General features: G+C 39.0%; 1 protein-coding gene across 1 annotated transcript in view; it reads left to right on the top strand.

The window, feature by feature from the left end:
• Window positions 1–24,867, top strand: part of LOC124554726 (inositol 1,4,5-trisphosphate receptor) — a 348,395-nt gene that overhangs the window by 299,564 nt on the left and 23,964 nt on the right. The window contains exons 42-44 of the mRNA XM_047128370.1: window positions 4,692–4,856; window positions 15,513–15,693; window positions 18,737–18,835. Of these exons, the coding sequence (XP_046984326.1) occupies window positions 4,692–4,856; window positions 15,513–15,693; window positions 18,737–18,835 (445 nt within the window). The remainder of the gene's footprint in view (window positions 1–4,691; window positions 4,857–15,512; window positions 15,694–18,736; window positions 18,836–24,867) is intronic.

Here is a 24,867-nt window from a genome sequence, read left to right as displayed (position 1 = left end):
TATCCAGGTCTCTTCTTCTTAATTTGTACGTTTTTGCAATTTCTCCAGTTTCAATCTACAGTTCATAACCCATATATTGCAGTCAGAGCCCACATCTGCCCCTGGAAATGTCTTACAATTTAAAATCTGGTTCCAAAATCTCTGTCTAAATATTATATAATCAATGTGAAACCTTCTGGTGTCTCCAGGTCTCTTCCACATGTATACCCTTCCTTCATGATCCTTAAACCAATATTTGTGATGATTAAATTACGTTGTTCTTGTGGTCTTCAGTCCTGAGACTGGTTTGATGCAGCTCTCCATGCTACTCTATCCTGTGCAAGCTTCTTCATCTCCCAGTACTTACTGCAACCTACATCCTTCTGAATCTGCGTAGTGTATTCATCTCTTGGTCTCCCTCTACGATTTTTACCCTCCACGCTGCCCTCCAATGCTAAATTTGTGATCCCTTGATGCCTCAGAACATGTCCTACCAACCGGTCCCTTCTTCTTGTCAAGTTGTGCCACAAACTCCTGTTCTCGCCAGTTCTACTCAATACCTCCTCATTAGTTATGTGATATACCCATCTAATCTTCAGCATTCTTCTGTAGCACCACATTTCGAAAGCTTCTATTCTCTTCTTGTCCAGACTATTTATTGTCCATGTTTCACTTCCATACATGGCTACACTCCGTACAAATACTTCCAGAAACGACTTCCTGACACTTAAATCTATACTCGGTGTTAACAAATTTCTCTTCTTCAGAAACGCTTTCCTTGCCATTGCCAGTCTACATTTTATATCCTCACTACTTCGACCATCATTAGTTATTTTGCTCCCTAAATAGCAAAACTCCTTTACTACTTTAAGTGTCTCATTTCCTAATCTAATTCCCTCAGCATCACCCAACTTAATTCCACTACATTCCATTATCCTCGTTTCGATTTTGTTGATGTTCATCTTATATCCTCCTTTCAAGACACTGTCCATTCTTCCAAGTGCTTTCCTGTCTCTGACAGAATTACAATGTCATTGGTGAACCTCAAAGTTTTTATATCTTCTCCATGGAGTTGAATACCTACTCCGAATTTTTCTTTTGTTTCCTTTACTGCTTGCTCAATATACAGACTGAATAACATCGGGGAGAGACTACAACCCTGTCTCGCTCCCTTCCCAACCACTGCTTCCCTTTCATGTCCCTTGACTCTTACAACTGCCATCTGGTTTCTGTACAAATTATACTGTGTGCAAAATTCTACCAGGCCGCTTCCTCTTTCATTCCTTTCCCTCAGTTCATATTCCCCTACAATTTTTCCTTCTCTTGTCTTTCCTACTATCGAATTCCAGTCCCCCATCACATTTAAATTTTTGTCTCCTTTAACTGTCTGAATAATTTCTTTTATCTTCTCATACATTTTTTCAATCTCTTCATCATCTGTGGAGCTAGTTGACATATAAACTTGTTCTACTGTCATGGGTGTTGGCTTTGTGTCTATCTTAGCTACAATAGTTTTTTCACTATGCTGTTCATAGTAACTTAGCCTCATTCCTACTTTCTTATTCATTAATAAACCTTCTACTACATTTCCCCTATTTGATTTTGTGTTTATAACCCTGCAGTCACCTGACCAGAAGTCCTGTTCCTCCTGCCAAAGAACTTTGCTGATTCCCACTATATCTAAGTTCAACATTTCCATTTCCATTTTTTAAGTTTTCTAGCCTATGTGCACGATTAAAGGATCTAACATTCCGCACTCTTATCCGTAGAATGCCAGTTTTGTTTCTCCTCGTGGCAACATCCTTCTCAATAGTCCCTGCTCAGAGTCTCGAATGGGGGATTACTTTTCCTCTGGGATATTTTATGCAAGAGGATGCCATCAGCATTAACCATACAGTAGACCTGCATGCCCTCTGGTAAAATTACAGCTTTAGTTTTCCCATACTTTCAGCCATCCACAGTACCAGCACAGCAAGGTCATTTAGGTTGATGTTACAAGGCCAGATCAGTCAGTCATCCAGACTGTTGCCTCTACAACTACTGACAAGGCTGCTGCCCCTTTTCTGGAATCACATGTTTGTCTGGTATCTCAACAGACAGATAACCCCCCTGCTGTGTTTGAGCCTACGGTACGGCTATCTGTATCCCTGAGGCATGCAGGCCACCCTACTGATGGCAAAGTCCATGGTTCGAGGGGGGGGGGAGGGGTTAGATGATACTGCATATAAATTACCCATGTTGATATTCACACTCTTATCCACTTCACTACATTACACACTTACTCCATTTGGTACTACAGCTAATTCAGACTCTACCTTTCCACAAGCTGTTGGAGCTGATAATTCTGCATTACTCCTATTAACTTCTACATTATTGCATTGTGCATCCACTAACCTGACACTACTAACTTCCTTTTAGATGATTACTGCCCTTTTTGTCCTTCCCTCCAGCCTCTCCAAAATCCTCATATTCCTTGCTCCAGAAGGCTCATTTTTAACCATCCAGTTTTCACTTTCTTTCTGCTTTTTCTTCTCATGTGCTGGAGTAACTCTTCTGTGCAAAGCTCTGTTCCTTTCGTCAGCCTTTATTTCCTTGGACATACAGTCCTTGTAAGTTTGCAGCTGAGCTGCCTCAGCTGCTAAAATTCATAATGTTTGGTCCACAGTGTAGCCCTGTGGTGCTGCAAAGGACATTGGTTGACCCTCTACAATGACATAAAATCCAACAAATAATTAGAACAAAACAGGGTGATGACAAGGACACTGTAACTTAACTTCTCCACCTGAGTGGCTAATCATGACTGCTCTTGTTCATGTTTAAACACAATGAGCTATTTGCAGAAAACAAAATACGCTGCTCATTCTAAGCAGCACAGACTAGCTCACATTTTCTACAGTTGTCAGACTGTGTTGTTGTGGAAATTCTGTTCAGTAAATACAAAGAAACAGAAACAACAGGAAAAATAAAATAAAATGATTAGGAGACTTAATTGTAACACTACCATAACACTTATTGACAAAACTCAGCTTCACCTTCTGAAACACTACATAGGGTTAACACCATATATATTTGTAGACAAAGAAACTTGTCACTTGCTCATGATATGTCATGTTGCCCATATTAACCTGGCAAAAATTAATATTTATATTTACACACCCTCATATCACTGCCTGAGTGTACCTGCCACATAGTGAACCTTCAAACACAATTTAAAATCTGGCAAAAGAGCCACAGACTTACCGTGGCACTTGCAGTCAAACAAAACACGAAAAAACACTGCACTCCACTGCAGCTTGATGCTTCGGGTTGCAGCTGGAGACAAGGTCTCTGGTCCAGCTGTTGATGTCAATCACATATCTGACACCAAAACTGAGGTCCATTGTGGACAACCTCTACAGTGGGATGGTTGAGTTGAGGCAGTGGGCTGTTGTCAGGATGATGACTAATGGTTGTTCAGGGAAATATCTTTACTAGTCATACATATTATCTGAGATTAAACTACAAGTCATAATGACGTTCTGTGGCGGTGGCAAGGTTATGTGCTGATGACAGCAAGAGCAGCAGTGCTGACGCAACAGGCAGCCGGCAGGAATGCTGACACGTGGAGTCCGTAGAAGCACAGGTGCCATCTGGGCACCGATCTGCAGCTCAAGGCAGACGTGGAAATCCATCATGATTCTTGTAGTGGAAGGCAGTTCTTAGTGGTGGTGTCTTTCCTTGTGAGCAAAAGCATACAGCGCCAGTATGCCCTCCCAGGCGTGGGTGGTTGAGTAGCTGCAACACCCTAGTCTCGAGCTGGTGGTCTCCGGGCAGAATGCCGGCAGCAGCTGAAGTGAACCTGGAAGTAGCGCACTGACAGGAAGGTGCTAAGTCCATAGCAGTGGGCTTAGTACCAGGAGGAGACCTGTAGTTGGTGAATGCCAAATCCCATGGTGGCTGCCTGTAGAAGCATGTTGTCTCATCAACTGACATAGCCCACCTCCTGTAGATGGAGCTGACAGACTGTGATGCATTCAGCTAAAAGTGATGGGTATTTATACCGGCTCAATGCCTACTTGTTTTGCCAAAGCACTGCTTCAAACCGTGCACACCAAAACAAGTGCATAGCTTGAAGGTGTAGTACTTGGCCTGCCCATGGTGCAGTCACCATGCATTTCTGCTGCTTCAGTGTTATTACATTTTTGGATCCCAGCTCGGCCTGCCGTGTGAGAATCGACTGGTGGCTTTGCTGCATTTCATGTAATGGTGTTTTGGTCTGCTCTATGCTTGGCTGCTCTTGTGGCCTTCTGCAACAGACTTGCCCGTTTCCCAATTGTACACAGTAGCACAAGAAAATAGTGGTGGCACTGTAATATGATATGTTATGAAATGTGAATTATTTTTGATCTCTTGTAAGTATTAATTTATATCACTATGTATAACTGCTTGGATTTATGTATTTCTGGTTATTTGTTGCTTTCTTTTGATGTGTATAGATACCATGATGATGCTGTGTGGGGGGTGGCGCGGGGGGGGGGGGGGAGGGGGGGGGGGGGGAAGCTGTACGCACTATGACAATAATCATGAGTTGCTTTCAGTGTCTGTGCACAATTAAATGCTTTCAAAAAAAAAAAAAAAAACAATGGTGCCTCCTGTGTTTTTTCATACCTTTCATATGATAATATTTATTAGATCTTTAACAAATGATACCAAGTTTTTTTTCCTTTTTTCAGGTATTGCTCAAAGGAGTCCACTTAGTCAGCATCATGGGAAACCAAGGAACATTTACAAAAAGCCTAGAACAGATGATAACAGATGCAGAGCTTTTGTACCATCTCACCTACCTGATATTTTGCCTTTTAGCCCTTTTTATGCATCCATTTTTCTTTTCTGTTCTGGTATGTCAAAATTCATTTGTCATCTAAATAGTATAACTTATTTTTTACTTATTTCTGCATATTGCTTTTTAATTTTCATTTTACTAGAAAAAAGATATGTGTTAAAGTGTTACAAGAAGTCAATCTTTAATGTCTGTTGTACATTAGTCGTGTAACAAAGAAGAGGTATCAGTAAATATTGTAGGCTAAGTTGAAGAATATCCCCTTCACTCTTTCTATGTTTAATAGCGCATAGTGTATCTTCAGGTAAGCAGCTGCAATTGTACATCTGAATAGTTCACAGTACTGGCATAAATAGAGCCACAATATGTACAAAAACGAACTCGATGACCTACAGACTAGTTTTTGCCAGAATGGTTACTCTGAACAACTGATTTGGCATACATTGCGCATGCGCATAAGAAATAAAGAAATCAGCAAGAAGGAAGAATGGTCACATTGCTCTCTGATCTCAGTGTTTCATCCGGGAATGGCAGTATCCTTGAGACATCCACACAAGATTTTTCAGTCTTCTGAATGTGTTTATACAACTATGTTGTTTATGCAGGATAATCTTGCTTTTAGACAGCATGTGGTTTGAGATTCTGTGCCAGTGTGGAAAATCTTTAATGGATGGTGATGTTACATTATTAAAGACAAAATCACCAAACATTGCTGCCATACAAGTTTGGACTAAATGTCTCAATGCTGATTCTGATGTGAATTTCTAAAATACAAGGACTGTTACTACTGCTTCCTGTGTGTCTAACATTGTTCACATTTGTATAGCTACTAATTTTAGTTAACAGAGGCACTGTGGATATTAAATCAGCAAATAGGAGCTCTGATGCTGTCTATGCAGGCATCATGTTGATGATATAGTGTCAGGCACTAACCTCCATTTGTGATCCACTGTGAGAGCAGCAAGTTACATATTTAGCTTTTTATGTGGACTTTTATAATTTAACTCATGAAGTCCTCGCATGTCTGCGTATTTAAGAACAATAGTCTCATATTTTAGTAACTGTGTAGTGCAGATTTATGACATCTGTAGTGTAGTTGTCAATTGTTTTGAACAGCCAGTGACCAGCTCAGTCAGCTCAGTTAGACACTAAGATGCTAGTGTCCATTTGCGAACCACGAGGAGAGTAGGCTGCTTGTTTGTATATGCCAGCATCTGGTGAACTAGTGTCAGTGACAGGCTCGACCTTTTCAAGTAGATAGCTTTGTGTATTTAACAAGTTTGGTTGTGCAAATCCAAAAGCCAGCTGATGCCTTTACGTGTCACAACTCTGTTGTGGCTGGAAAAACAGTTTACTGTGGGCAGTGTACAACCTGATTTTTCAGTATAGCTTGTTGAATCACTAGGGGTTGGCCATGCACTGTTTCTTTTAAGCCCAAGTCATTGTATAAACTTAATCCAGAGGCCCTTTTCTACTAATGACAGTAGTGAATAAAACAAGATATAATCAACAAATAAGTAAGTAAAATGAAGGGTAAATATATGAAAATGACCCCATAGGCTAGTGTTGCCTGCAACAGGTTGCTTGAAATTTTAACCAGAAGTTTATTTTTATAAGCACACAAATATCTATGTGAATGGTAGGCTCACATTAAATTAATAAACCAATTGTAGAATACCCAGATTGTTAAAGTGAAGTATAGTTACATGGTGCAAGCAGAGTGTTTACAGACAATAGCAGTTATGGAATAAATGCATAAAAACATGCATTAATTCATGAAGAACCAGTGACAGGCTCTTAAAAGTTCATCAGCGTGAAGTTTTATTAGCATTCACAGTGAAATCTGAAGTTCATTATCATGGAGATTATCACGAATAATATAGAAAAAGTTCATCACACAATTGAGTCAAATTATTATGCAGTCAAATCACTGAAGCTCACAGCTGCTTACAAACCGTTAAATAGCAATAAAGTATGCTTGACTGCAAAGAATCAGTGACTGAAAGTGACTTGAAATTTCTAAGTCCCAACCAAATTCAGAGCCCTGAAATATTTCTGAGTGTTCTACTCATGATCAATGATCAAATCAAGTGCCACTAACACAGCCTCAAGCCCCTGTGCCTCTCTGGCTGTCAAACCAGGCACAAGACCTTACCAAGCTGAAGACAGCCCGATAAAAGATTCTTGGCACTGCTCTGCATGCTCATTTAAAGACTCGGTCACGTGATCACTGTGCTACTCAGCGTAAGTACTTTTAACAAAACCACCATTCTATCCGTTTTATGTCAAAACACACACACACACACACACACAATATTGAAATCTAAATTGTACTATAATAAATAACGCTCTGAACATCTTGCTAATTCCAGTGCTACAGCACTCAAAACATCAACTTTATGTACATTATAATATTGAGTTATAATAAACCAAACATAGGAACTGTCCATCTTTGCAGCGCTATGGTCAGCATGTCTGACTGGTATGTGGAGGACCTGGATTTGAGTCCCGGCACTGCCAGGTATTTGTCCTTGGTGGGAAGAGTGGAACAGAGTACACTCAGGATTGTGATGCCAATTGAGGAGCAACTTCAGTGAGAAGTAGTAGCTCCGAGGTGAAGAAAGCTGATAATGGCCAGGAGAGAGGTGTGCTGACCCCGTGCCTCTCCAGACTTCAACAGCTGTTGGATGCACTATGCAGAGGAAGCAGTTACTTGGGTAGTAGAGTACTTATGGAGGGCACAAGGAGCTTTCTTTAGGCTAGGTGATAGTTTGAAGCCACTGATGATATACAGTGAGTGAAATGAGATCGCTTACAGAGTAAAGACATTTCAACTGTCAAAATTCTAACAGTAAATTGCTGAAGCATTCGTAATAAATTTAATGAATTTAATGCTCTCTAGGAAAGTTGTCATGCTCAAATTCTACTTGTAATTGAATGCTGGGTACAATACGTAGTAGAAAGCTCCTAAATGTTTAACGAGACACAGAACTTATGTCGAAAATGTAGCTTAGACACTATAGGCCAGGGAATGTTGATTGCAATTGACAAAAATATTGTGTCTATTGAGGTTGAAATAGAGTCTGACTGCAGAATTCTGTGGATGTAAGTAACCGGCTGAGGTGAGATCAGAGTAATCGTCGGGTGTTTTTATTGGCCTCCCGATGCCACCGTAACAGCTTTGCCTTCATTCAAAGATATTCTGCACTCAGTAGCCTGGAATTAATCACAACTGTGCAGTGTAAGTTGGAAGTAGCTTTGACCTACTGATTATAGAATAGGATGTTTGTGGATTCAGTTGGAGGTGATAAGGACAGCCGGTTTTGTGAAGTACTTTGGAACACATTTTCTGAAAACTATCATGAACAGCTAGTTTGGCAACCTACACGGAATGGAATTACTTTAGAATTTGTAGCTACAGACTGCCTTTTCCACAGTATCACTATACAGACAAGGATTCATCTACATATACATGGCTACACTGCATATCACACTAAAGTGCCTGGCAGAGAGTTCATCGAACCACCTTCACAATAATTCTCTGTTATTCCACTCTTGAACAGCACGCGGAAGAAACTAACACCTATATCTTTCTGTGTGAGCTCTGATTTCCCTTATTTTTTAAGATGATCATTTCTCCCTACATAGGTCAGTGTCAACAAAATATTTTCACATTCAGAGGAAAAAGTTGGTGACTGAAATCTCATGAGAAGATCCCATTACAGTGAGAAATGTCTTTGTTTTAATGATGTCCACCCAAAATCCTGTTTCAGGTCTGTGACACTATCTCCCCTATTTCTCGATAATACAAAATGTGCTGCCCTTCTTTGAACTTTCTTGTTGTACTCCGTTAATCCTTTCTGGTAAGGAACCCACACCATGCAGCAGTACTCCTAAAGAGGACAGACAAGTGTAGTGTAAGCAGTCTCTTTAGCAGATCTGTTGCATCTTCTAAGTGTTCTGCCAATAAAACGCAGTCTTTGGTTGGCCTTCCCCACAACATTTTCTGTGTACGCTTTCCTATTTAAGCTTTTGTAACTGTAATTCCTAGGTATTTAGTTGAATTTATGGCCTTGAGATTTGACTGATTTATTGTGTAACGGAAGTTTAATGCATTCCTTTTCCCACTCATATGGATGACATCACACTTTTCATTATTTAGGGTCAACTGCCATTTTTGCACCATACGGATATGTTACCTAAATCATTTTGAAGTTGATTTTAATCTTCTGATGACTTTGCTAGACAATAAACATCATCATCATTTGCAGACAACCTAAGATGGCAGCTCAGATAATCTCCTATATCAGTTACATAGATAAGGAACAGCACAGGGATTATAACACAACCATGGGGAATTCCAGTAATCACTTATGTTTTACTTGATGGCTTTCCATCAGTTACTACAAACTGTGACCCCTCTGACAGGAAATCATAACTCCATTCACATGAATGAGACTATATTCCATAAGCACACAATTTGATTAAAAGCCATTTGGGAATTATGGTGTCAGAAGCCTTCTGGAAATCTAGAAATACGGAATCAATTGGAAATCCTTTGTTGGTAGCACTCAGTACTTCCTGTGAGTAAAGAGCTAGTTGTGTTTCACAAGAACGAAATTTTCTAATCCATGTTGACTGTGTGTTAATAGACCATTCTCTTCTAGGTAATTCATAATGTTTGAACATAATAAATGTTCCAAACTCCTGCTGCATATCAACAGTAATGATAATGGCCTGTAATTTAGTGGATTACTCCTATTACCCTTCTTTGAATATTGGTGTGACCTGTGCAACTTTCCATGCTTTGGGTACAGATCTTTTGTTGAGCGAGTGGTTATATATGTGCTGCATCAACGTACTCTGAAAGGAACCTAATTGGTATACAGTAAGGACCGGAAGACTTGCTTTTATTAAGTGATTTAAGGTGCTTCACTACTCTGAAGTTATTTGCTTCTAAGTTACTCACATTGGCAGCTGTTCTCAATTGGAATTCTGAAATATTTACTTTGTCTTCTTTGGTGAAGGAATTTTGGAAGGCTGTGTTTAGTGACTCTACTTTAGCAGCACTGCCATCGATAGTATTTCCATTGCTGTCGCTATCGTGCAGAGGAGGCATGGATTGTCTCTTGCCACTAGCATACCGTACATACGACCAGAATCTCTTTGGATTTTCTGCCATGTTTCAAGACAAAGTTTCATTGTGGAAACTATTATACATTGAAGTCCATGCTAAATTTCAAGCTTCTGTGAAAGGTTGCCTATCTTGTGGGTTTTGTGTTTGTATATATTTGGCATGCTTTTTTTGTTGTTTCTGCAACAGTGTTCTGACCTGTTTCGTGTACCATGAGGCATCAGCTTTGTCCTTTGTTAATTTATTTGGTATAAATCTCTGATCCCCCCCCCCCCCTCCATGAACCATGGACCTTGCCGTTGGTGGGGAGGCTTGTGTGCCTCAGCGATGCAGATAGCCTTACCGTAGGCACAACCACAATGGAGGGATATCTGTTAAGAGGCCGGACAAATGTGTGGCTCCTGAAAAGGGGCAGCAGCCTTTTCACTAGTTGCAGGGGCAACAGTCTGGATGATTGACTGATCTGGCCTTGTAACACTAACCAAAACGGCCTTGTTGTGCTGGTACTGCAAATGCCTGAAAGCAAGGGGAAACTACAGCTGTAACTTTTCCCGAGGGCATGCAGCTTTTTACTGTATGGTTAAATGATGATGGCGCCGTCTTGGGTAAAATATTCCGGAGGTAAAATGGTCCCCCATTCAGATCTCTGGGCGGGGACTACTCAGGAGGATGTCATTATCAGGGGAAAGGAAACTGGCGTTCTACGGATCGGAGCGTGGAATTTCAGATCCCTTAATTGGATAGGTAGGTTATAAAATTTAAAGAGGGAAATGGATAGGTCAAAGTTAGATATAGTGGGAATTAGTGAAATTCGGTGCCAGGAGGAACAAGACTTGAGATGAGGTGAATGAGTGCGGGTAAGCTACTACATGAATGAGTGCGGGTAATCTACTACAAACAGCATAGTGAACGCATTATTGAAGCCAAGATAGACATGAAGCCCACGCCTACCACAGTAATACAAGTTTATATGCCAACTAGATCCGCAGATGACGAAGAGATTGATGAAATGTATGATGAGATAAAAGAAATTATTCAGATAGTGAAGGGAGATGAAAATTTAATTGTCATGGGTGACTGGAATTTGATAGTAGGAAAAGGAAGAGAAGGAAGCGTAGTGGGTGAATATGGAATGGGGGCAAGAAATGAAAGAGGAAGCTGCCTGGTAGAATTTTGCACAGAGCATAACTTAATCATAGTTAACACTTCGCTCAAGAATCAGGAATGAAGGTTGTATACATGGAAGAGGCCTGGAGGTACTGCAAGGTTTCAGATAGATAATATAATGGTAAGACAGAGATTTAGGTCAGATGTGGACTCTGACCACAATCTATTGGTTATGAACTGTAAACTGAAGAAACTGCAAAAACATGTGAATTTAAGGATATGGGACCTGCATAAAATGACAGAACCAGAGGTTGTAGAGAGTTTTAGGGAGAGCATTAGGAAATGATTGACAGGAATGGGGGGAAAGAAATCAGTAGAAGAAGAATGGGTAGCTTTGAGGGATGAAATAGTGAAGACAGCAGAGGGTCAAGTAGGTAAAAAGATGAGGGCTAGTAGAAATCCTTGAGTAACAGAAGATATACTGAATTTAATTGATGAAAGGAGAAAATATAATAATGCAGTAAATGAAGCAGGCAAAAAGGGAATACAAACGTCTCAAAAATAAGAGAGATACGAAGTGCAAAATGGCTTAGCAGGAATAGATGGAGGACAAATGTAAGGATGTAGAGGCATATCTCACTAGGAAAATTAAAGAGACCTTTGGAGAAAAGAGAACCACTTGTATGAATATAAAGGGGGGGAGGGGCAGCAAGAAGGGCATCTCGCCACCCTATACCACTGTCATTGCCAAATATAGATTAACGTGCCAGTCTAGTGTATATATGGGATAAGGACAGGAAAAAGTTGAGGGATATAGAGGAATTTAAGGGCAAAGTTTAAACTGATTGTAAATCGCACTCTGGAAAAATGTGTGCACGTATGTGGATTAAGGATGGAAAAGACCCATCATGGTTAAACAACAAAATTTAGAAATGCCAAGGAAGCAGAGATTGCTGCACTCTTTGTTCAAAAAATTACGTGGTAAAATATCAGCAGGCAATTATTAGTAAAATTTTGTGTGTCTATAAAAAATCAATGTGTGAATCATATAGCAGGTTCCACCAACATAGTTCAGCGAAAGATATTTCAAAGGACCTGAGAGAAATCTGATCCTATGTAAAATGGGCTCGAGGGCTTCTATTCAGTCATTTGTAGACCAATTTGAATTGGCAGTAGATGACAGCTAAAGGAAAGCTGAAGTTTTAAATTTTGCATTTAAGAAATCATTCATGAAGGAGTATTGTACACACACACACACACACACACACACACACACACACACACACTACATTTGACTGTCTCACAGACTGCCATATGGAGGCCATAGTAATAGCTAATAGCTATTCTAGCATAGAGAAGCAACTGAAAGGGCTGGAAGCAAATAAGTTGTCAGGTCCAGGTGGAATCCCAGTTTCGTTTTACAGAGAGTACTTTTCAGCATTGGTCCCTTACTTAGCTTACATTTATCTCAAATCTCTTGCCAAGTCCCAAGAGATGAAAAAGCACAAGTAGTGCCTGTAATTAAGAAGGGTAAAACAGTGGACCCATAAAATTACAGATCACTAATCTTAAAATTGGTTTGCTGCAGAATTATTGACCATATAGTAATGTACTGGGAGAGTAGCATGTGCACACTTCAAATCCCTGTCATGCCTGCCAACCTGCTATGAGACAGAGGAAATAACTATCTAACGCTTCTTTCCCACCAAGGGGTAAATGAAGCACTAAACATTAGTAGGTAACTCCTCTATTGAGGGGAGTGATTGTCCACCTTTGCATTTATACCCTTATCTGCACATTTTAAATTTAAACAATCGGTCAGTGAAATTCAGTCAGTAAATAAAAGAAAGACATAAAATATATGAAGCAGGATCCATCGACACAAAGATATAAAATGAAATATGTGAGTTCTTATGATATCAAGAAATAACTGGAATTGGTTCGATTTCATACCAAAACAAATTGAACTGGTCATGCAGCTACTGATAACTCAACCACTGAATAAGAGCAGTCAGAACTCTGTCAGTTTAAATTTAAAACATTAACTCCCAAAAATGCCTTACTCTGCACGGTATACATGTGTGGCACTTTGCCACTTAAACAATCTTACCAGATCAGTGTCCATTGCAAAAGGCCTCAAAAAAACCTCTCCGTGCGCTCAGCTCAGCCAGTTATTCTAGTTAAAAGTCCATCTGCAGCAAACCACATTTGATCACAAATGGCTATTTGTGCTTCACGTTTTAAATATATCCACTGAAAATCATTTAGAACCAATATTTAAATTTCATTCATACATTGTTATAAAATTTACTCCCCCTGCCTCCCACTGGAATCGACACACAAATATGGTATTGTATTTTGGGGTAAAATTCTTCCCATTCTCAAAGAATATTTCTGGCTCAGAAATGGGCAGTTCGGGCAATAAGTGGTGTAAGTTCGTGAACCTTTTGTCGACCCCTCTTCACTAGTCTGGATACTCGAAATTGGCCTCTCAATGTATATGTTCTTTACTGTCATTTCTTGTTAACAATATCAGCTTATTCCCAAGAATTAGCAGCTTTCACTCAGTTAATACTAGACAGAAATCCAATTTGCATTTGGATCGCACTTCCTTGACTCTTGTGCAGAAAGGCGTGCAAAATATACTGCTGCATCCATTTTCAAAAAGCTACCACAAGAATTCAAAAATTGTAGCAGTAATCAGTGTGCTTTCAATTCACAACTGAAGAGTTTCCTCATGGGTCACTCCTATTCTGTCGAGGAGTTCCGTGAAAAATTAAGCTGATTCCTATTTCATATTGTTGGTTGCATTTACATAAACTTATGGACTGTCTTTTTTTTTTATTTGTTACTACTTTTATATTGTAATTTCGTGTACTGATATGTTCCATGACTTTGGAGATTTACTCCTCACTTTAGTTCTATGGAACTAGAGGTGTAAAATAAATAAACTAGTCAAGACTAGTACTTTATTTACTCCTGCCATTTCAACACTATGTTCTTCAAATGTGTTACTTTCCAATACAAATATTCAACTGTTCATACAATAAATGTGCAATCAAATCTTATCACAATTACCAGCACAGAACCTTAACTGTTTCACACTGGATAGTATTTATGCTTTTTGTTTGTAACAAACTAACTTAATTTATTCTGTTGTCAATATACTTATTATCTTCAGAGTCTCATGCATTCACAGTTGTGATTTTAAGAGTATTGGCTACATATTGTATTGACACTTATATTTCCAAATCACTTTCCTCCGTTCTTTTTCCACAAAACTCCACACAGTACTCGTGTTCAGCAGATGATACAGTGCAGTAGCTGTGATATCTGTGTTATTATGTAACACTGTCTCTGATTATCTATAAAATAAATTTCCTTCAAACAGAAAAGCTTCTGTCCACAAATCAGCTTGTATTTATAAAACATTGCTATTGCAAAACTTGGCTTGCCCTTTTCTAACAGGATATCCTGTCAACTATGGATGAAGGGCAGATTCCAGAATTCCAAGATTTCCAGAAAGCATTTGACACAGTAGTCTATTGCAGTCTGTTAACAAAGGCTGGAGCACACAGAATAGTTTCCCTGGTATGACTGGCTTGCAGGCTTTGTAAGTAGCAGAACCAAGTATATTGTCCTTGATGGGAGTGTTCATCAGAGACAAGGGTTTCACCAGGAGTTCTCCAGGGAAATGTGATAGGAAGCTCTTCTTCTTTGTATACATAAATGATCTGACAGATGTAGTGAACAACAATCTTTGACTTTTCACTAATGACACTGCAATATGTGGGAAAGTATTGTCAATGAATCGCTGTAGGAGAATACGGGGTGAATTAGGTAGAATTTCAATTTGGTGTGATGAATGGCAGTTTGCTATAAATGTAGCAAAATAAAGTTACTGCAGATAAGTAAGAATAGCGATCCTCTAATGTTCAAATTCAGTATTAGCAGTGTGCTGCTTGACATAGTCATGTCAATTAAATATGTGTGTGTAATGTTGCTGTGTGATATGCAATGGAACAAGCATGTAAGGCTGGTAGTAGGGAAAGGGTATGGTTGACTTTGGTTTAGTGAGATAATTTTAGGAAATTGTTGCTCATATATAAATGAAACTTCCTGACAAATTAAAACTGAGTCCTTTTTGAGCAAGGCATGGAGGAGACATGTCATGGAATTTATGTTGAAGCGGTCTACTGAGAGATTATAACTTTGCAGGGGGTGATGAGGAATGCTAAAATTGCTCAGTAAGCAGAGTTGTGTGCACAGAAGCTAAGATTTAGGTGGGAGTTATAGACTAGCATATAATTTTAAACTGTCAGGAAGGTTCATAAAAATTCTCATTTGCCAACATCAAGTGTTTTTATATAATTATAATGCTATGTTTTGTGGTGCTCAGGCTGATTTACTAATTCTATATTAAAAGCTTGTAAATTTATTTGTTGCTGATGCTTACAAAATTTCTCATTGCAGCTGTTCGATGTTGTTTACCGTGAAGAAACATTATTAAATGTAATAAGATCTGTAACTCGGAATGGTAGATCTATTATATTGACAGCAGTTCTGGCTCTCATCTTGGTATATATGTTTTCAATCATTGGATACATGTTCTTCAAAGATGATTTCTTACTAAATGTTGATAAAGATGTTATACGTAAGTATGAGTTTCTTATAAATAATTTCAGTTTTTGCTTGACAGTACAGTAGATGTTAGTTCTTTCGATTGTAACTTGTGTGATGTATCTTGCATAATCTGTTAATGTACAACAAGACAAAGATTAACACCTTTTCTTCATTTCTTTATATTTTTACCAGCACTGTAAAAAAATGATTATGTAATAAGTATGGACATACAAAAATTATTATTATTGTTGTTGTTATTTACTGTAGTAGCATGGTTTTAATTGATCACTCAGCAATTTTATCACATTTGTACTTAGTGCACAGGGGTCCTTACACATTTTAAGAAAGCCATCATGGAATCACACTCAAAGTTGCATCTGATTTACAGGTTATTACACTGGACTAGGTTTGAACTTTGCTCGTCACCTTTCAGCATGTAACAGAGTCGTGTAAACCTTTGCTTACATCTGGCATAACAAACATGCACCTTCATCATTGCTTTTCAGATTTCATAAGTGTCCATGAATGTTATTTCCTGGGAACTCTGGGCTATGTTGTAAATGCGCTAAAATCTCTGGTACAAAGGACGCTAACTTTCTTGGACATTGATCATTAGGTTCATTGATAGTGAAACGCCTGTTAGTCAGATCTTTTCTTCATTCTTTTGGTCTAGGGCATAAGTGACAATTGACTTTTTCTTTTTTCCTGACTGTCACTTCTTCCTTCTCAAGATTCATTCTAAAATATTACCCTACATTTCCTGTTTGTACTCCATTCACCACAAAATGAAATACATCGGTAATGATTTTCAACTGCTGTTTCTCCATTTGAGTAAACAAAAATGGTTTTAGCATGTATTAGTCACTTACCAGCTGATATTGCAACAGATGTTTGGTGAACTCGAGCATATTATGCAGATCATACAGTTTGGATTTCAGAAGAGGTGATCTACTGATAATGCCAGGTACATGTTCACTCGCTAGATTTTACAAGCACTAAATAATAAAATAGTGCTGGTTGGTATTTTCTGCAACATCTCTAAGGCATTTGACTGTGTGAATCACGGTATTTTCCTAGATAAATAGACATTTTATGGGATTGATGGTATAGTCAACCAATGGATAATGCCATGCCTAACCAAAATAATGCAGAAAGTTGTACTTAGTAATTCAAGCAATACAGTCCAGGGACAAAATTCTTACTTTGGAGGAATCACTTACGGGTTCCCTCAAGGTTCAACCTTAGATCCACTGCTGTTCATCATATATGTAAAAGATCTTCTGTCTAATATACAACAAGTAGAATTAGTTCTTTTTGCAGGTGTCACTAGTATTGTAATCAATCCAAGCATATGTACAGAAACAGAAGAAATGTTAAACGAAGTTGTTAAAAGTATCATTGACTTGTTTCCTGCAAGTGGTTTCATCCTCAATTTTAAAAAGACACAACATATTCAGTTCTACACATTTAGGGGTACCACACCAATGATAAGTGTAACACATGGTCAGGAAATAATAGTGTGGAAACTTCAAAATTCTAAGTTGTCCATATTTGTGCTTAGAATCATTGCAGATCTTGGGGAGAAACAAATCAGTAAGATGACATATTTTGCAGATTTTAATTCAGTAATGTCATATGGTATAAAGTTCCATAGAAACTCAACTAAGTCTTAAGTCTTAATTGTTCAAAAACATGCTCTAAGAATTGTGTGTGGTGCTCGCCCACAATCATCTTGTAGAAATGTGTTTAAGGAGTTGGTCATTCTGACTACTGCTTCACAGTAGATTTATTCCCCCATGAAGTTTGTTGTAAATAATCTCCTACAGTTCAAAAGGAACAATTGTGTACACAATTACAATACCAGAAGGAAAAATGACAGTCATTACTCCACATTAAGGTTGTCCTTAGCAAAAAAAAAAAGGGTTGCGCATTGCTTCAACATAAATTTTTGATCACACACCCAGCGATATAAAAGGTCTGACAGACAGCAAAGTAAAATTTGAAAAGAAATTGAGAAAGTTTCTCCTTGACAACTCATTCTATTCTGTAGAATTTCTGTTGCTGTAATGTGTAAAAGATGATGGGTAGGAATTACTAGCTTACATCTGTATATATTTTTTGTAATAAAAAAATTTAAAAGAATATTAAAAAACCTTAGAAGTGTTCAGAATGTTACCGTATGTGCAAACTAATTTGTGATGTGAGTGTGAAATGACCTATTCCACATCCTTACGCTCTATCGTGCAAAATGATCCATGGACATGTAACTAAGTAATTGACTAACTAAAGATAACAGCAATGTAATTGCCCTGGAAGAATAACTCTTTTCCATGTTTTTTAGACTAGGATTTTTCCTCTTGCGATAAACTTTGCATTGCATAATGAACCATAAAAGTATTACAAAATCAAATAACATTTTTGCAGGGAAGAGTACAGTGCACAATGATGCTACAGACTAAAATAAAAAAGATCAGAAAAATTGTTGTCAAATTGTAACAAGTGCTGAAATATGCTCATTGTAAGTAGCAACGTGATCCTCACATTGTGCAACTTCATTAGAGGTGTGAACAAGATCTGTTGGTAGCTGTGTCAATCTGGTGGTGGGCTAGGACATTCTTCATACTCATTTATCCACCACTGAGAGGGCGCTGTAGTAAACAGTTTTTAGATACTATTAGCCTGACTAGAGACAGTTAAATAACAAATCTGTGGTAGAAAAAATCAAAAACATTCCATTTTGGACTTTGCATCAGAAATTCTTTTTTAAAGTGTGTGACACTTTCAATTTCACCTTATACATCTTTGGCATTAGATTGTAATGCTTAAAATATTGTGCCAAGAATGTTCCTAGCATCATATTTTTCATTAAAATACAAACATTGGAAGGCGTTTATGCCCACAGCATAACGTAGGTTTTGAGAAGAACATCGAAGCTAAGTTTTTAAACTTGCATTCTGTACCTATTAACAGCTCAGCTTCTTCAGTGTACATTAAGTGGTTTGTTTTAGTTGTAAACTGTACCATTACTATTAAAGGCACTATTTGCAACAATGAAATATAAAAACTCTTTACAGCTGCTCAAACCTCTCACTGTTCGGGGCATGGGGCAAGAAGTACTGAAAGTTGCACTTCTGACAGAAATTGTGACATCACTTCAAGACACAAAGGAGATGGTAAGTTTTAAAATCTGTAAGTGGGATGGATCATCATATGTCCCTTTGGAAAATGTTGTGGTGTTGGTGGTGGTGGTAGTGGTAGTGGTAGTGGTGGTGGTGGGTTTAGGGTGGGGTTAGGGGCACTTATGTCCATAATATTAAGATGTGCTTCAATACACTATATTTCAGTATGTTTATTTTAGCACTGGTGCATATTCGGACAGGTGTTAAAATGATTTTACAAAGTAGTTAATATTATCTCATGTGCACTGATCAGCCAGAACATTATGACCACTGACCTACTATCGATATAAATCATCTAAGTGATAGCAGTGTAACCTGGTGAGGAATGACTGCTAGTCAGATACATGCACGGTGCATGTAGTATCAGTGAGCACGTGGAATGGATACAAGCTGGTGGCAGCTCCATTATGCTATGGGAAAATTCATATGGGCATCTATGGGTCCAGTAGAGCTAATGCAAGGCACTATGACAACCAAATGATGACCAAGGCGTATCGTACACTGGTTGCAGACCGCATACACCCCTTCATGACAATCACGTTTCCCGACAGCAATGGCATTTTTCGACAAGATAATGCGCCATGTCACAAGGCTAGGAGTGTGACGGAGTGGTTCAAGGAACACACTGGCAAATACCAATTGATGTGCTGGCCACCTGTTCACTTTCACCTGTCTCCTCGGAATTTATGGGAATTAGGTGACTTCTGTATGCAGGTGTGGTGCCAACTCTCTCCAGCGACCTACTGAAGCCTCATTGCTTCCGTATGATGATGTGTCACCACTGTTACCTGTGCCAAACATGGACATACTGGCTATTAGGTAGGTGGTCATAATGTTCTGGCAGATTAGTGGCTTTACTAATACTACACCTCCAGGAGGTTTTTATTTATTATCAGGGCACCATTTGTTTGCTGAACACCCTTCTGTAGGGCAAGAATACAGAATGTCTTGATTTGTTACAGCATTTTGAAAATACTGTACAATTGTAAAATGATTATTTGTTCAAATTCTTAGCAACAAGAACTGTCATATGATTTTACCACTTAAGAAGTATTTTTTAAGAGTTACAGAACATCAAGTACATATACACTCTTTTTGTTCTCTCACTTGTGCCTGACTGGGGTTAGTAGCTGTCACCCCCAAAGTGGGACCGATGGTAGGGAGTGTCAAGGATGTCAGGTGTGTGCATGGGAACACGAGCAAAGACAGCTGTAATTGTCTCCTTATGTCAGATTAATGGCATATTGTGGGCGCGCGCGCACGCATGCATCTAATCCCCCCCCCCCCCCCCCCAACACACAAAAAAATTTCAGGCGACAAGAGGGCAAGGGAACAGCTTTGAGAGTTACCTCTTTAAACCATAATCTACATCTTCAACTATATTTCGCAAGCCACCTTGTGGTGCATGGCAGAGGGTACTTAATGTTCCACTGTCACTTCTTCCCTTTCCTGTTCTACTCTTGATTTGTTCACTGGAAAATTGATTTCCCGTAATCCTCTGTGTGAGTTCCAATCTCTCTGATTTTTATCTTTGTGGTCTTTTTTGCAAGATATTAGGAGTAAGTAGTATTTTGCTTTATTCGTCTTGGAACACACACTCTCTGAACTTAAACAGTGCTCTTCTTTGGATATTCTCTATTTCCTCTCTATGCCGACTAGCAAGACTCGAGTATTGGTCAAATGAGGGTTTCGTGAGCTACCACCTCTGTTGTCAGACTAAATTTTCTGAGGATTCTTCCAGTGAATCTAAGTTGGGCATGTGATTTTCCTGCAGTTAGTTTTATGTGGTCATTCTGCTTTAAATAATTCCGTACACATTCTCCTAAATATTTCATGAAAGTAACTGCATCCAGTGATTGTGCAGCAATCGTGTAGTCGTACAATAGTGGGTCTTTTTGTCTATGTTATATGCAGCATGTTGCATTGGTTTATGTTGACAGACAATTGCCACTCCTCACACCAAGTGTCAGTCATCTGCAGGTCTTCCCCCATTTCACTACAATTTTCAAGCTCGGTGACTCCTCTGTATACGACAGCACCATCCGCAAAAAGCCTCGTGGAACTTCTGATGTCTACTGTATCGTATAACTAATGGTCCTATAACACTCCCTTGGGTACACCTGCACTTATTTTTATGGCTGAAGACTTCTCTCCATTGGAAATAACGTACTATGTTCTGTTTGCTAGAAACTCTTCAATGCAGTCGCAGAGTCGGTCTGATATACCGTGAGCTTGTATTTTGTTTATTAGGCAGCAATGTGGATCTTTACTGAATGCCCTGTGGAAGTTAAGGAACATTGCATCTACTTAGGTGTCGATATCTTCCCCCTCCTGGATTTCACGTACAAACAGAACGAGCTGGACTTAATACTATCATTGTTTTCAGAACCCAAAATTCCTACAGAGGAGATCTTCAGTCTCCAGAAATGTTATAATGTGTGAGCATAAAATATGTTCCAAAATTTTACAATCAACCAACATCAGAGATAGAGAGGCCTATAGTTTTATCCATATGTTCAACAACCCTTCTTGAAACCAGGAATGACCTGTGCTTATTTCCAGTCTAGTCCAATCCAATCCAATCCAATCCAATCATTAGGAACTGTTCACTCCTCCAGAGACTTACAGTACACTGCTTCTAGAAGATGGGCAAGGTCTTTATAATCTATGCAGAATCATGCTGCTATCCTATCAGGTCCAGTGGCTTTCCCTCTGTTGAGTCATTTCAGTTGCTTTTCTCACCCATGGTCACTTATTTCTATAACAGCTGTTTTTTATTCATGCAACAATTTGAAGGAGGCATTACAGATAATCTTCTGTGAAATAGTTTCAGAAATAGACATTTAGTATTTCAGCCTCTTTTGTGTCATTCTCCATTTCAGTGCCTTTATGGTCACAGAGTGTCAGGACAGATACCATTCATTCATTTACTGAGCTAATATATGACCAAAACTTATAACGATTTTCTGTCAAGTCAGTAGAGAGAATTTGACTTTTTGAAGTCACTGAATACGCCATGAGTGGCTCTCCTTACACTAATTTGGCTTCATTTAGTTTTTGTTTGCCTGTGAGACTTTGGCTACGTTTAAATTTGTGGTGAAGTTCTCTTTGCTTTCGTAACGGCTCTGTAAGACAACTGTCAAACGCTGATGGGTCTTTTCCATTCTTCACAACTTTGCTCGGCATGTATCTATAGTGTATCGTACAATGCTTATGAACTTGGTCCATAGATATGCAATGTTGTTAGTGGTGGCGATGAAATTTTCGTGGTGACTGCTCAGGTGATCTGAAACCTGTTTCTTGTCGAAATAGGGATACCTCACTACCTTTCTTTCTATCCCTGTTTACAGCCATATTCAGTGATGCTGTAATGGCCTTACAATAACTGATTCCCTGTTCTACATTGACTGAGTGTAAAACTTTGGTTCTGTTTGTTATCAGCAGATATAAGATGTTACCTTTACAAATCGGTTCTCTTATTAAATAGTTAAAAATAATTTTTGGATAAGGCATTTGGTAATAAGTATCCCTGGCATAGAGAAACAGCTGAAAGAATTGAAAACAGATAAGTTGCCAGGTCCAGAGGGAATCCCAGTTCAGTTTTACAAAGAGTACTCTATGGCATTGACCCCTTACTTAGCTTGAATTTATCACAAATCTCTCACCCAGTGCAGAGTCCCAAGTGAGTGCAATAAAGTGCAAACGACTCCAGTATGTAAGAAGGGTAAAGGAATGGACACGCAAAAGTACAGACCGATATCTTTTAACTGCGGTTTTTTGCAGATTCCTTGAATATGTTCTCAGTTTGACTGTAATAAATGTACTTGAGAGGGAAAAGCTTTTTTCCACAAATCAGCATGGTTTTAGAAAGCATCGCTTGTACAAAACTCAGCTTGCCCTTTTCTCACATGAGGTCCAGAGAACCATGGATGAAGGGCGACAGACACAATTCGTATTCCAAGATTTCTGTAAAGCATTTGACATGACGCTACACTGTCAACTGTTAACAAAGGTACAATTGTACATAATAGATCCTCAGGTATGAGTGGGACTCGAAGACTTTTTAAGTAACAGAAACCTGTATGTTGTCCTTGATGATGAGTGTTCATCAAAGACAAGGGTATGGTTAGGAGTGTCCCAGGGAAGTGTGATAGGACTGCTGTTATTTTCTACGTTCATAAATGATCTGGTGGACAGGATGAGCAGCAATATGCAACTGTTGACTGATGATGCTATGGTGTACAGGACAGTGTCATCATTGAGTGACTGTAAGATGATATGAGATAACTTGGACATAATTTCTAGGTGGTATGATGAATGGCAGCTAGCTCTAAATGCTGAAAAATGTAAGTTAATGCAAATGAATAGGAGAAACAAACTTGTAATGTTTGAATACAGCGTGCTGCTTGACACAGTCACATCTATTAAATATCTAGGCATAATGCTGCAAATGCATATGAAATGGAGCGAGCATGTAAGGATTGTAGTAGGGAAGGTGAAAGGCAGACTTCAATTTATTGCAAGAATTTTAGGAAAATGTGCATTTGTAAAGAAGACCTCATATAGGACTATATTATGACCTGTTCTTCAATACTGCTAGAGTGTTTGGGATCTCACCAGATTGTATTAAAGGAAGACAACAAAGCAGTTTAGAAGCGGGCAGCTAGATTTGTTACCAGTAGGTTTGAACTATACGCAAGTATTACAAAGATATTCCGGGAATTCAAATGTGAATCTCTGGAGGGAAGGTGATGTTCTTTTCGAGGAGCACATTGGAGAAAATTTTGAGACCAGCATTTGAAGCTGACGGCAGAAAAATTCTACTGCCACCAATGTATATTTCACATAAGGACCGTGAAGATAATTGTGGCTCTGACCGAGACATATAGATAGTACTTTTTTCCTTGCTGATTTGCGAATGGAACAGGAAAGGAAATGATTAGTAGTGGTATAAGGTACAGTCCACCATGCATCATGTGGTAGCTTGCGGATTATGTATGTAGATGTAGATCAATTTCACACAATTCCCTGTCCCTACTATCTGCCCTAATCACTGTAGTCTCCCAGTTTATAGCTGGTAAGTTGGCATCACGACTTAATACTATAACATTACCAGGAAATTTACATGAAATATTCTTAAAGTTTCCCCTCAAGTATTCTGCCACTACTGATCCTGATGCAGGGCATCTATAAACAATACCATGGTTGATCCACCGTTAGCAGCACCCAAATTATCTTCACCCAAATCATTTTGCATTCACAATCTGTACTAATCTCACTATTCTCCCCCCCCCCCCTCCCCCCTCCTTTCTCTATATACACACCCCTGCCAACAGCATTCAACCTGTCTTTGAAATGTACATTTAGTCAGATATAGGATTTCATTGCTATTGACATCTGGTTTCAGCTAGCTCTCTATCCCTATAATTCTGTGGGCATTGTTACTGTTTATAAATTAGACTATTTCCAGGGCCTTTCCATAGGTTCTCCTGCAGTTAGCTAATACTATAGTAACATTTTCTTTTTCCAAACTCCTATGATGAATGCTATCTTGTCTGGAATCACAACACATCTTATCGGGCTTGTGGAGAGAAGTCTGTATCCTAAAAAAACCAATACGTGCATGCCACACATACTCCACTACCCTAGTACCTCTTCCTGTGTGTAGTGCACACCTGACCTACTAAGAGGGGTTGTACAGTTTTCCACCTGCATCCAAGATTGTTACAAAATCGTCTGAGCATATGGTTTAAGTCTTCCACTCAGCTCCAAATTAGAGGACCATGATCAGTTCTAGAAATGATGCTAACAAAATAGTAGTTCTGCTTCCATCACACAAACAAGGCTGGCTGTCTTCACCAAAACCAGCCAGCCACTTGTAGGAACCAAGAATGGCCTCTAAGCCCAGGCATCATTCATACTGATGTGAGCGTTGATTGGCAGCCAGGAGCACCCAGCATGCTCAGTCACTGCCAGCAAAGCCCTTGCACAGTTTTGATCAGCTGCCCTCCCTTCCCCCCCCCCCC

This window comes from Schistocerca americana, chromosome X (assembly GCF_021461395.2).
Source record: "Schistocerca americana isolate TAMUIC-IGC-003095 chromosome X, iqSchAmer2.1, whole genome shotgun sequence".
Taxonomy (NCBI): Eukaryota; Metazoa; Arthropoda; class Insecta; order Orthoptera; family Acrididae; genus Schistocerca; species Schistocerca americana.
The sequence above is the reverse complement of the archived record's forward strand: the minus strand, read 5'-3'. Positions and strand labels throughout refer to the sequence as shown.